Raw genomic sequence first — 13698 nt, forward strand, 5'->3', positions numbered from 1 at the left:
GAGACGCCGGAGTCATACTCGAAAGTCAAAATGGGGTCACGATCGAACAATCAGTACGATACGAGTTCCCAGTTTCAAACAACCAGGCAGAATATGAAGCCCTCCTGGCAGGCCTATCCTTAGCCAAGGAAGTCGGAGTAAAGGTCCTGGAAGTAAGTACCGACTCGCAGGTAGTCAGTTCCCAAATTAACGGGGATTACCAGACGCGAGATCCCCTGCTCCAACAATACCTCGCCAAGGTAAACGAACTGAAAGAAGGGTTCGAACACGTCACCATACGACACGTCCCTAGGGAACGAAATGCCAGGGCGGACCTACTTTCCAAACTAGCCAGTACCAAACCAAGCCACGGCAACAAATCACTAATTCAGGAAGTCATTAAGTCGCCGTCCATATCGACAACGGCTAATGCTTACCCGACACTCTCCAGCCAAGGATCATGGACCTACCCTATCCTGCAGTACCTCCTCGACGGAACATTACCAGAAGACCCCAAAGAGGGAAAACGGATAAAAAGGGAAGCCGCCAACTACACAGTCGTCGGAGGACACCTATACAAACGCGGATTCTCGAAACCCCTGCTCAAATGCGTCGAACCTGGGGACACGAAGTACATACTCCGCGAAATCCACGAAGGTTGTTGCGGCCACCACATCAGAGGTAAAACCCTAGCCCAAAAAATCATGAGGGCAGGTTACTTCTAGCCCACGGTCATCCGAGACTCCATGCAGTTGGTAAAAAACTGCGATAAATGCCAAAGACATGCCAATATCCACCAGGCCGCCCCACACCAGCTCAGCATCATATCGGCAGAGCGTCCGTTCGGCACCTGGGGGATCGACCTTGTCGGACCTTTCCCTACGGCACCTGGTCAACGCCGATACCTCATCGTCGCCATAGACTATTACACTAAATGGATAGAAGCCGAACCCCTGGCCTCCATCACGGCGACCCAATGCCGAAAGTTCCTTTGGCAACAAATCATAACCCGATTCGGGATCCCCGAGATCATCATCTCGGATAACGGAACCCAATTCACCGATAGGAAATTCAGAGAATTCCTAGAAGGTTTGCATATATCCCACCGTTTCAGCTCGGTAGAACACCCCCAAACAAATGGGCAAGTAGAATCCGCAAACAAAATAATTGTCAAAGGACTAAAGAAGCGACTCGACGATGCCAAGGGGCTGTGGGCCGACGAACTCGGCTCAGTTTTATGGTCATATCGAACAACTCAAACGACCACAGGGGAAACCCCTTTTCGACTAACATACGGCGTGGAAGCCGTCATCCCGGTAGAGATTGGAGACCCTAGCCCAAGAAGAACAGTCGGGGGCCACGACGAAGAAGCAGAGCGAGATCTCACCAACGAGACAAGAAGCATAGCCCACATCAGGGAACTAGACCTTAAGCAAAGAATCAGCCTAAGGTATAATCACGGCGTCATCCGAAGAGAATTCGCACCCGAAGACCTCGTCCTACGACGAAACGACATCAGGGCTCCAACCCCAGGTGAAGGAAAACTCACCCCCAACTGGGAAGGACCATACAGAATCAAAGCAGTAATCAGAAAAGAGCATACAAGCTTAAACGGCTAAACGGCAACGAAGTCCCGAGGACATGGAACGCCGCCAACTTGCGACGATACCACACTTAGGCTGAACCCCCTAGGTCGTCCCCTAACGTTGTTCTTTCCCCATTTTATTTCCTGCTTTATTTTATTTCCCTTAGTCTTTTGTACAGCAAATTTCCCTATGTTTTTTAAGTATTAATTCCGGGTACTCTTTCCCGCCATAAACGGAGGGTTTTAACGAGGTCCGACCATCAATAAAATTCCATCAAAGCCATTTTCCTAAACACGGAACAAACACACGGCCAAAACACGGGGGACCGATCAACCCCCGGGCCCTAGATACGGATATCCACAAAAATAGACCCCACGACGGTCCGCTAACCCAAACAAAGGGGATAAAGAAAAAACGGCTTAAAACGGAATATACAAAAAGGCCCAAACGGCCCAAATGAAATAAACTTCAAAGTTCCACACGGCCACACGGCCAAAATCCATAGAGCAAAACGAACTACGAAGTTAGGATTACACGGCCACACGGCCAAAACCCATTAAAACAACAAAACAAAGTTCATAGTTACAAGTACTCAAGGTCGACAATCTCGCCATCACGGACAGTCTTGAAAGCTCCCATCACAGACACGTCCGCGCCAGGCGCCAACACTAAAGCTTGAGCCCTCATTGTCTCCTCGGTAGCAGCAACAGCTTCCTTCACATCAGCAAGCAACACAGCTTTTTCCTCTTTCAAAACCACGGCCTCTGCTTTCAAGCCGGCCACCTCATCTTTCAACATACCGACCTCTGCCAAGAGAACGGCCGTCCAGGATTCGGCATCCGAAGCCTTCCTCCGCTCTTCCCCAAGTTGAGACAAAAGTGAAGTCTCAACCTCGGAAAGACGAAGGATCTCGACGCTAGATTCCTCGGAGGACTTCACAGCCCGCTCCCTCACTGACTCGGCATCAGCAAGTAACCCCTTCAACCTAGCCACCTCGGCCTGAGATTGGCAAAATTTCTTATCCAGAAGGCCCACTTGAGCCATCACAGGCTCGGCCTTCCGGATAATCACAGTAGAGCGAAGAAGAGATCGATAAAGAGACTTAGCTTGAAAAGTCACATCACACTCACGAAAGAAATCTTCCGTGCCCGGCATGATGAACTCGTCAATAAAGGCAGGAGCGTCAAAGTGACGATCCATCACTGACGGAATCGCGCCCTCCCCCTCCACCACATCCTCGCTTTCAACATCCTCTGACCGCTTCCGCTTCCGGGAAGCACCTTCTGGCAACACCACAATCACCTCATGCTCAGCCTCCACACCCCAACCCGACCCCTCGAGATCCTCAGAAACGGTTCTCATACCATCGGGGGGTCGCGAGTTCAGAGTGGAAGGAGTACCGCTAGAAGAAGTCCCCTGAGACAGTTGAGCCTTCAACCGGGCAAGAGTCGTCAAACCTCCAGCCATCTCAACTGCAAAAGAATAGAAAAGCATAAGTACCAAACTTGGAACCCTAAAAAAAAAAAAACGGGGGGGAAGCGGCTCACACACCTACATAAGACCGACAAGCAACCAGGTCACCCATCACGTCCCGAGGATTAAGAGGACGCTCCCCAAACAATTGCCACCGAACAAGGGCGACATCCCGCTCCTCCGAAGTTAAGAACTCCTGCGTAACCCGAGTAAGAATGGACGACCCCGCCCCAAAATTCCAATACGTGGGGAACCGCCGCTCACCCTCCAATGTCAACCAAAAAGGATGACACCCCCCTCGCGGGACGAACTTTAAAATATCCACTCTTAAACCCGTGAAAAAAATCTTCGTACAACCCGAAGACCCGGCGATGAGGCTGAGCCCTAAAAGACATATACCCCTTCTTGTGTTTTCCCTCCTTGGTCAGAAGGGTGCACAAAAAGAGGAAAAGAAAGACATTTACCGAGGCAGGAAGCTCCAGAAACTCACAAACTAACTCAAAAGACCGTATCGCCGCCCAGCTATTCGGATGCAGCTGGGACGGCGCCACGGAGCACCGGCTCAACAACTGCTGAACGAATGGGGAAAAAGGGATCCGAACACCAAGACGGGTAAACATCGCTTCGTAGTGGAGTCAAGGTTGGTATAGCAAGGTTGGTATAGCAAACCCTCTCGTCAACCCCAGGGAGAGAAAATTCGTAGTGGCGTTCGGCGTCGCCACCCCCACAAACAGCCCCTTGATCACGGAGCCGCTGGAGGTCCGCCTCCGTCATCCGTGACGGCGTCCCCCACACATCACTAGTGACCCAGGAAAAAAGGTTAGGGACACCCCCCACCGGGGCCACCGGAGCCCTCACACCCTCAGTCCTTCGATGAGTCATACCTAAAATAGCGACGAGCACCACCATCAGCCAAAACTCGCGGCAGAAAACGGTGGAGGAAACCAAACAAGACATCACTACACAGTGGCGCTCATCCCTCATGAAAACCCACTACCCCAATAGAACTATCTACCACCATGCAACACCATCATACACCAGAAGCAATTCTAAACTACACTAAGTAGAGACAAAACAAAAAATACAAAGACAAAGCATAAATCACACGAGAAACAAGAAGAAATAGAAGGAGGCCAACCTGATGATGCAGAGAAATGATGCAGAGAATAAGCCAGAAAATGAAATGCCGCGGCAGAAGCTCGATCAAGCCACAAAATGCGAAAGGAAGAAAAAAGATCTTTGTTAGAGAAGGGAGTTAAAGAGAAATGAAACAGACGAGGGAAATGAAGAGAGAAAACCAAAACGGTTTTAAAAAAGAGATAAAATGACGCAAGTGCCCCTGGAAAAACAAAGCCCCCTCACATTAAATGCCCCCTCGAAAAAAGAAACTAATAAAGTACGCCTGGAAGAACGCAATGGACGCAGCGGACACGGAAGAGTCACGTCAGACCAGAACGGTCAGACGAATCTTCTGCATTTTGATCAAAAACATGTCCGAGACACCGACCTCTTTCCAAAGAACCAAACGACCACCCGAGAAAAACTAAAGACCTAGCCCACGGTCAAGACCATATCTCCCAGCGACAGACCGACCTTGCTCGCTCTCCCGCTGCGGGGGCAACTGTTACGAATCCAGGCTACGGATCCCGGACCCGAGGTTAGACCCGAACCCAGCTTCCCGAGTCCGACCCACCGCTTTCTTCTAGAAGGCCTGAAATCGGCCCTCTAGAGCTCATAACCAACTTTCGAATTCAAACGTCTCCCTTATCTTAGCCAAATAAGATAAGATAAGATATTCACCATCGCCTATAAATAGAGGACCCAAGTCCCGCCAGGTATTCATTCAATTCCACACACCTTATACCTCTCAGATCCATTCTGACTCGAGCGTCGGAGTGTCTTTGCAGGTACCTCTCCCCATTGCCCCAGTCAAGTGATCCGGCACCTGCCTCAACCGCAAGTTCTCGATCCATCTCTCAACCCGTACCAGAGACATCTTGTACAGCTTATTATGTGGACATGACATGCCACCTTTTGACGTATAAACAACTAATGGTGAAAGTTTTGGTGGTGGCGTCGTCCTTCAGTACAAGAAAAATAATAGTTATAAGAGAATGATGATTTGTAATTGTAGGACCAAAAAAGATACAAAACGTCAAGACTTATAAAGCACTAAAGCAGGGTTGCAGTGAGAATGCTTTTGCTTTATATCCTGCATGAATTTGTTCACACGCCTTTTTTATTTTATACTTTTTAAAATTTCTATCTACATTAACTAAACGGCTTTTGGATTAGTATATAATGTAGTAAATAAAATAAAATATTTATTAAAACAAGCTTATGTCTTGTTTATATAAAACTTGGAAAAATAACTTTTCACTATCATAATCAAATTCCAGCAAGCCACCAAAAAAAAAAAAATCAAATTCCAGCAATGAGTTATTTTATTATTATTATTATTATTATTATTATTATTATTATTATTATTATTATTATTATTATTATTATTTATTATTATTATTATTATTATTATTATTATATTATTATTATTATTATTATTATTATTATTATTATTATTTTTTTTTTTTTTTTTTTTTTTTTTTTTTTTTTTTTTTTTTTTTTTTTTTTTTTTTTTTTTTTTTTTTTTTTTTTTTTTTTTTTTTTTTTTTTTTTTTTTTTTTTTTTTTTTTTTTTTTTATTATTATTATTATTATTTTATTATTATTATTATTATTATTATTATTATTATTATTATTATTATTATTATTATTATTATTATTATATTATATTATTATTATTATTATTATATTTATTATTATTATATTATATATTATTATTATTATTATTATTATTATTATTATTATTATTATTATTATTATTATTATTATTATTATTATTATTATTATTATTATTATTATTATTTTATTATTATTATTTATTATTATTATTATTATTATTATTATTTTTTTTTTTTTTTTTTTTTTATTATTTATTATTATTATTATTATTATTATTATTATTATTATTATTTTTTTTTTTTTTTTTTTTTTTTTTTTTTTTTTTTTTTTTTTTTTTTTTTTTTTTTTTTTTTTTTTTTTTTTTTTTTTTTTTTTTTTTTTTTTTTTTATTATTATTATTATTATTATTATTATTATTATTATTATTATTATTATTATTATTATTATTATTATTATTATTATTATTATTATTATTATTATTATTATTATTATTATTATTATTATTATTATTATTATTATTATTATTATTATTACTACTTGGATATCTACTTAGCTTATCACTTTTCCCTTCATATATAATGTCCTGAGTTCCCCAATATGAGTTCATGGTGGATTTATCATCTTATGATCAGAACATGCGAAATATCAGATGAAATCGCAAAATTTACATTAAGAATACTGTATTAAACATTGACGTTCAATATGACTTAGATTATCAAAAGATACAAGTTGTTAGCAAGACCCTAAAGATGCAATTTCAATAAAAGGAATGAAATATAGAAAATTACCAACATTTCACTTGCTTATTAGCAATAATTAAGCTAAAATAGTAACTGATATGTGTGAGACAAGTAATTGAAAGGTTTAATAGAATCATCAACAAGATCGAAATATATATTAGCTTATGATAGCCACAATATATTCACCAATAAGATAATCATTTTAACAATAAATATATGAAAAAGAAAAAGTAACATTGTATTTGACTATTTACTTTTTTGTTAGTATTATTATTATCATCTATGTTTTTATTCTAAGCAAGAAAGAAAAATTGGCACAGATAGAAAAGAACAGCAAAAGAAACATGAGTCTTTCAAAAACCATGTTGAGAATAGGTAAGACAATGTTGTTGTCATGTTGTGAACTTCGTTTAGATAGAGCAGCAAACAATCGAAATATAACTATGTTAGTTGTATATTAGATGTGAAACAGTTGTTACATTACAGCTGAGGATTACCTCATATGATTAGGGAGGGAAAACTCTGGTGCAATGGGTTTATTAATCTTTTAAATATATACTTTATTTAATCCAAGTTTACTGATATGAGATTTACTAAAATTTTAAATATCAGTAAATCTCATATCATATCAATAAACTTGGATTAAATATATACACTTGAAACACAACAGCTTTTCTGAAATTTAAAAAACTTAATTTGAAATTTACTAAAATAAAAAAATGTGTACCAGCATATAAAAATAAAATGTGCATTTGACAACCAACTTTTTCTTATCCTTTATTTATTTATTTTGTCTTAACATTCTGAATTCAACCTTAGAAAGTTTGGGTAGTGGTTTGGAAGCTTCTGTTTCAATTGGCCTCCTGTCACTATGAATTCTAAGAATTAGCATATGAATTGCAGCAAAAAAGACTAAGAGGATGATAAATGCCTAAAATTATTAACTTAGGGTAGAACAAAATATATGTAGAAAGAAAGAGTTTCAAGACTTTGTGAGAGAAATGATATGAAACTGAATAACCTCATTCAATGATTACACACAAGATACAAAGGGGGAACCTTGTATAAGGGACCAAGTACGGAAATAACCTATAAAGAAAGAATTCCAAAACAGACTCAAACAGGAAGCTTAAAACAGAAACTAACACCCTGACTTACTATATAATACAGAATAGGGGGTTAATTAGTTTTTCACATTCTATAATACAAAGCTCCATCAAGTTAGGCAGCAAACCTCCTTCAACAAAAGAAAACTTTGTAGGCCGTGCTCTATGGAAGAGGCTTTCAGTGGAATGCAGCCAAGCCAGTCAGAGAGTAAAACAAACTTGGGAACCTGAGGTGTTTGATCACGAAGCTTGAATGAAGGGCAATTCCAAAGAAGAAATGTATATTGAATTTCTGGGTCTGGATAATGAGAAGCCTGTATAGAACAAAAATGGATTTTTATTATAAGAGGAAGCATAGTGCTGCACAAGGCTGCCAGATTAGCAAGTAGAACATTTGTTTTATGAAAGATGAAAGCGTCAAGCAATGGAGCCAGAACATTTGCTTATATACATATATTCAATCAATTTAATTTTTGTACTACAGCATGGGAACTGAAGTTTTGCATGTTATGACTTCTAAACTAGAGATGAGAAATTCTGTTGCAGTTATCCATTTAAAATAGATGAAGTCAACATACTTCTGGAGGCGTTTTACAACAAGCACTGGTTTTCATTGAATGCTTGCATTGCCATATCTACGAATTTCTTACAATTTTAGACTCTGCACTTCAAACAGAGACAAGTATAATTAGATGGAAACAATGAACAAGTAGGAGGCATTCTTAGGTAACATCAACGCAAAGAGACAATTATAATTTCCGTATGTTACCTTTGATATCAGTGCACCCCAATTCTCAACTTGCATTGGTCATGTATTAATATTGACTCTTGATTCTTCCCTATTATAAATGAAAGCCAACATTTCATTTAGCACTTACAAAACATATAGTAACACATAATAGAATTTGATGAGGTCAAATGAGGATGATCCAATGCAAGAGGACACAAATATAAAAAATTGAATAAAAAATTGCAGCATCTTCAAAATCTATTACTTGTCTCAGAAGTACCCAAAATGACACAAATATAAAACATTGAAATCTGATGACATAAGTAAAGTAAGCCGTTTCCTTCCTAATTGCATTTGCCATAACTTTCGTATTGAATTTGTGGGTCTTTCATCTCTTCATGAACCTTGGTTTACTCATTATGGATTAAAGATGAAAATTTCAGATAGGCATCACATAACAGAATTGTACGAGATAAACAGAGTCCAAAAATTTGAAAATAAAAAGCAAAATTCTATGAACTCAAATCTGACAGAAACAGAAAACTCAAATCTAATGGCATAACTAAAGTATGTTCTGTTTTGGTAATTCGAAAATTGCTATGACTTTGCAAAGCGAAGAGAATAATGTATTTCATAAAGTACAAACGCACCTCCACCGAGTTAAACCCCAAATAGTACCTGAGATTCACGAAATGAACCAATAACATATTAATAGACAGAATCCTTGCATGTTGCAGAAATGGTGGAAAATCAGAATCAACAAAACTGATCCTCCTAGGCTGCAATCAACCATAGAAATTGGGAGTGAAACGGTAGCTAAGGTACAGATAAATGGCTAAGATCTAAGAGTGAAAACATATATTAAAAAATTAAGGGGAAAAATTGGTTTGGCATATTAACAAGGGAATGAGAATGTTTGGTGGGACCGTGGGAACAATTAGCATTGTAAATGGAGAGCGTGCAGTGAGTTTAGGGAAGATGAGAGCAAAAACAATTACCTGTGTCGAATTGAATCCGTGGGTCGTTCATCTCTTCCAGCTTACTCCTCAAAGGAGATTGTCCCCAGATGTGGAGTTTTGATATGGAGGCAGGCAGGTTTTGTTGTGTGATATTCTCCAGCTTTGGACAATATTCAATTGTTAATGTTTGGAGGAAGGAGAGTTGGTGAAGGCCCTTGCAGTCTAGCGTCTCCAGATTTGAAAACCACGACAAGCCTAGAGACTGGAGGGAAGCAGGAAGGCAACCCTCTCTTGGGAACCACTTAACTTCATTCCATTTATGAAGCATAAGATGGGTAAGGCCTTCACTCTGCAAACCCTTTGATGTTATCCACCTCTCTACTTTCTCGCAATTATTGATCCAAAGAGTTGTCAAGCTCGGCGGGAGGCACTCCTTTCCAAAACAATCCATTTCTGGGCAATCCTGCATATATAGTTCCTCTAGGTGGGGAGCAGCAAAGCCTAGCTCCGGCACTGATACTAAATGGCGGCATTTTGAGATTGAGAGTTTCTTGAGATTTGGAAGGGCCCCCAATGGAAACAACGTCAGTGAACCACACCGGGTCACGTCTATCTGCGTTAGAGACTTGTGTTGCAGTGGCTCTGAGAATGTTAGTTTTGAACAATCCAAGATTCTCAGAAATTGTAATGAATCGGGCAAATAATCTCCTGAAATTGATATTGCTGACCAACACTCATGGATTTCCAAATCCTGGAAACACGGCGATTGGATATGGGGCAGGCACTCTAGTACGGACTTCGCCAGCTGGGTTTCTTTGATTAATACCTCATGCGGTGCCGCATTCCTGTAGAACCCAGAACCCTTTACAGTTAATTGGTGAAGCTTGGGAGCTCTCGGCAGTGAACATGCAAGCTTTTCGCATCCAACAATGCTAAGTTGCTCCAGAACTGGAAGGTGAGCAGGCAGGTCTCCACTTAACACCGGACAGTCACGTATTGAAAGGTTTTCAAGTTTCGGAAATACATCAATCTCATCAAGAATATGCCACTCTCTCCAGCGATGCATTTTATCAAATCTCAGACTTAGAAGAGACCTGAAGGGTGTCCCCTGATGAGATGATTCAGCGTTGTTGTGAAACTCACCGCCAATTCTCTCCAACCCTTCAAGTCCCAATATCTCCAGATACTGCAGAGAGGGTAACTGTCCCAGTGAAGGAACCTGACGGCAATTCTTGCAACGATTTAGAGTCAATATGGTTACATTGGAGTAGGAAGAAAGGCCCAACCAATCGGGGAATATTTCACCCCTATAACCATCAATTGATAACTCTTCCAAGTTTCGGTGAGGTTGTAACTCCTCAAGTATATCTCTTGCAGTTTCAACATCAACAATATCACCTTCTCTACGCCATTTCAATTTTAAAATGATGACGTGCTTCTTCTTACCCATCTTTGCCTCCAAAGCTTCGCGGCTGTTGTTGACATTCTCTAACTTGGAGATGCAAAGTGAGCCATGAAGATTGTCAAGTGCTCCCAATTCTCTTATCCCGTTCTCCTCATGCTTTCCCACAATATAATCACTTAACAAGTTCAGATGCTTTAACTTGCTCATTCCCTTCGGCATCTCTTTCAAACAATAAGTGCCTCTGATATCAAGATGACGCAGGTTCACAAGTTCCTGTATGCGACTTGGAAGCATCGCTAGCTTATCACAATACCTCAACTTCAACGTTTGAAGATTGTATACTTTACACAAAGACTCAGGCAATGTCAAAATAGGTGTGTACGAGAGATCCAAATAATGCAAATGGATCAACTCACCTATTGAATCCGGCAATGACTCAATAGAAAAAGATTTAAATGACAAAACTCTTAAACACCTCATATGTAAGTGGAAGAGCCAAGAATCACTTTCTAACTTAATTGAACCATAAGGCTGATGAGAAAAATGTACATCTAAAAAAGTTCTCATATGTATTGCTCCCTTATAGGCCTCTTCAAGTCTTAATATTGGATCACGAGGATTTACCATATATGACAAATGACGAGTTTTGCTGCAAATTTTTTGGCAGTCTCCAAATTCTCTAACACTGAAATAGAACTTTCCAGCAAAGAATGTTGCTAAATCATGCATGAGATCATGCATTACAAATAAGCTAACATTTTTACTAGAAGACTGAAAAAATGACCTTGCAACTAATTCATCAAAATATGCACAACCAATATTTTCTAATGTGTAATTTTCTATTGGTTGTACCAAATCTTCAGCCATCCACAACAAAATCAATTCGTCTTTGTCAAATTGATAATCCTCAGGATATAATGAGCAATAAACAAAGCACCGCTTTAAATGTGAAGGAAGATAGTGATAACTAACTCTTAATGCAGGAATAATCTCACTCTTGTCTTTCGGAAGCTCCCAAATTTCACTTTTCAGTGTTTTCTCCCAATATTCCTCATTTTCTTCATTGCGCAATAAACCCCCAAGTGTCTTTAAAGCCAAAGGTAATCCCTTACACTTTTCAACAATTTTTTTACCAATTTTTTCTAGGATTACATATTGTCTAGAATTAGTAGAAAGAGATGAATGTTTCAAAAATAATGACCAACAATCATTGGGAGACAATATATCTAGTTTGTAATGTAGATTTGCATTTGACACTACAGAATCAACATTTTTATTGCGAGTAGTTAAAAGAATTTTACTTCCTTTATTCCCACTCAAAAATGGTTTTAGAAAATTGTCCCACAAATTTTGCTGATTATCCCAAACATCATCTAAGACAACTAAGAATGTCTTCTGTGTTAACTTTTCCTTCAATTGAGTTTGAAGTGAATTCAAGTTAACCATGTTACAAAGAGAAGTTATTTCCTCTATTATAGCCTTTGAAACACTAATAGGATCAAATCTAGTAGCAACACACACCCATGCTTTAATGGCAAACTTCTCCTTCACTCTGGCATCGTTGTAAACCAACTGAGCCAAAGTAGTCTTTCCAATTCCACCTATACCTTCTATAGAGATCACAGACAATTTATCATCGCAAGTGTCGTCTAACAACAATTTTATGATTGCCTCTTTGTCATCGTTCCTGCCATATATATCAGAAGATTCAACCAGGGATGATTGAATTCTCCATGACATGTCTTTTGGATCTTCGACAAGCTCTTGTTTTAGACCAAGATCATCTTTCTCCTCAACGATAGACTCTAGTTTATCAACTATGTCTTGCATGCTCTCTACTATCCTTATCTCATCACCATCACTATATTCCACCACTGAATCAACAGCATAGCGATAATGGTAAGATGAGTTACCTGGATCCCTTTGAGGAGGAGTGGCAGTGGCAGCTTTAGTGGAGAGTTCATCCAACAAGTCATCAGCCAAATAGAGAGCATCTTGGAGATCCACAAGCCATTTATTGGCTTCTTGGTCTCTGATCTGCTTCTGCTCTGCATCATCAAGTACAAGTCGAGTGGCACGGAGACTGTTCCTCAGCCTTTGAAGCAACTTCTGGTCAGCTAACTTCTTTGCTGTTGGGGTTGAGTTGACATCGAGTGAAGACAGCTTGTTCAAAATAGCATCAACAAAGCAAAACAGATAAGCTCTACCCTCAAGTTTTGCAGCCATGATTGAGGCTCAAGTTCAGGAGATGATGAGATCACAACAAAGAGAAAAAGAAAGAAGGATTGTAAGGTAATGAGGAAAATTGTTGGAGCTAGATTGCTAAATGTAGATGAACTTCTCAAGCACAAGGGATCTCAAGTGTTTAAGGTGCACAGTGCACTAACAACGTTCTTTGCCGAGTCTTATATTTATGTAGTGCTAAGACATTTGTTACAATGCTGAATATTGTATAATAATTAATTGAAAACATGAGACGCATAAATTAGGTGATACCAGTTACGTACATAGCTCAACAAAATATATACAAGTAATTAAATAAACAATATAGTAGTTGGCATACCGATAGCATAATCGCAAAATCAAGTTACTCCATGTGCAGAATATTATCTCTATTTATTTTATATATTCCTCAGTTCTCACATGGCTAGCTAATTATTAAATAGTGGAAAAAGTCAACTCTCTCTTCTTTCTTTCTCTCCTTCAGTCCTTCTCAATTTGTCTCATTAAAAAAAAATGAATTATCATCAACGATAAGCCTCTATATTATATTATACGCTACTCTTTTATGTTTTTTGGTAAGTCTCGAAACCCACCTTCACAAGGTGGTGTAAACAATTCAAAAGAACTTATTAAAAAAAAGACAAGAAAAAGCTTCATGTTATAACATTCACACGGACATGGTCACAAGACTAATCTATGTAATTCTACTCTAGGAAAGTGTATATGTATGTATATATATTATGTTGGTAATTTTGTCTA

General features: G+C 38.9%; 1 protein-coding gene across 4 annotated transcripts; it reads right to left on the reverse strand.

Annotated features, from left to right (window-relative positions):
• Nucleotides 1-7505: 7505 nt before the first annotated feature.
• LOC112757026 (putative disease resistance RPP13-like protein 1) lies at nucleotides 7506-13144 on the reverse strand. Of its 4 annotated transcripts, none has more exons than XM_025805627.3 (5): nucleotides 9351-13144; nucleotides 9031-9131; nucleotides 8392-8461; nucleotides 8201-8283; nucleotides 7506-7936 (listed from the first exon to the last, which is right to left on the reverse strand). In XM_025805627.3, exons 1-2 carry the CDS (start codon nucleotides 12940-12942, stop codon nucleotides 9127-9129), a joined length of 3597 nt encoding a protein of 1198 aa, XP_025661412.1. In that variant the 5' UTR covers nucleotides 12943-13144; the 3' UTR covers nucleotides 7506-7936; nucleotides 8201-8283; nucleotides 8392-8461; nucleotides 9031-9126. The 4 variants fall into 4 exon arrangements, with proteins under 4 accessions (XP_025661412.1, XP_025661417.1, XP_025661429.1 ...); XM_025805632.3 differs by having other exon boundaries at nucleotides 9003-9131; nucleotides 9351-13103; XM_025805644.3 differs by having other exon boundaries at nucleotides 8201-8288; nucleotides 9003-9131; nucleotides 9351-13103.
• Between the last annotated feature and the right edge of the window lie 554 nt (nucleotides 13145-13698).

Source organism: Arachis hypogaea, chromosome 2 (assembly GCF_003086295.3).
Source record: "Arachis hypogaea cultivar Tifrunner chromosome 2, arahy.Tifrunner.gnm2.J5K5, whole genome shotgun sequence".
Taxonomy (NCBI): Eukaryota; Viridiplantae; Streptophyta; class Magnoliopsida; order Fabales; family Fabaceae; genus Arachis; species Arachis hypogaea.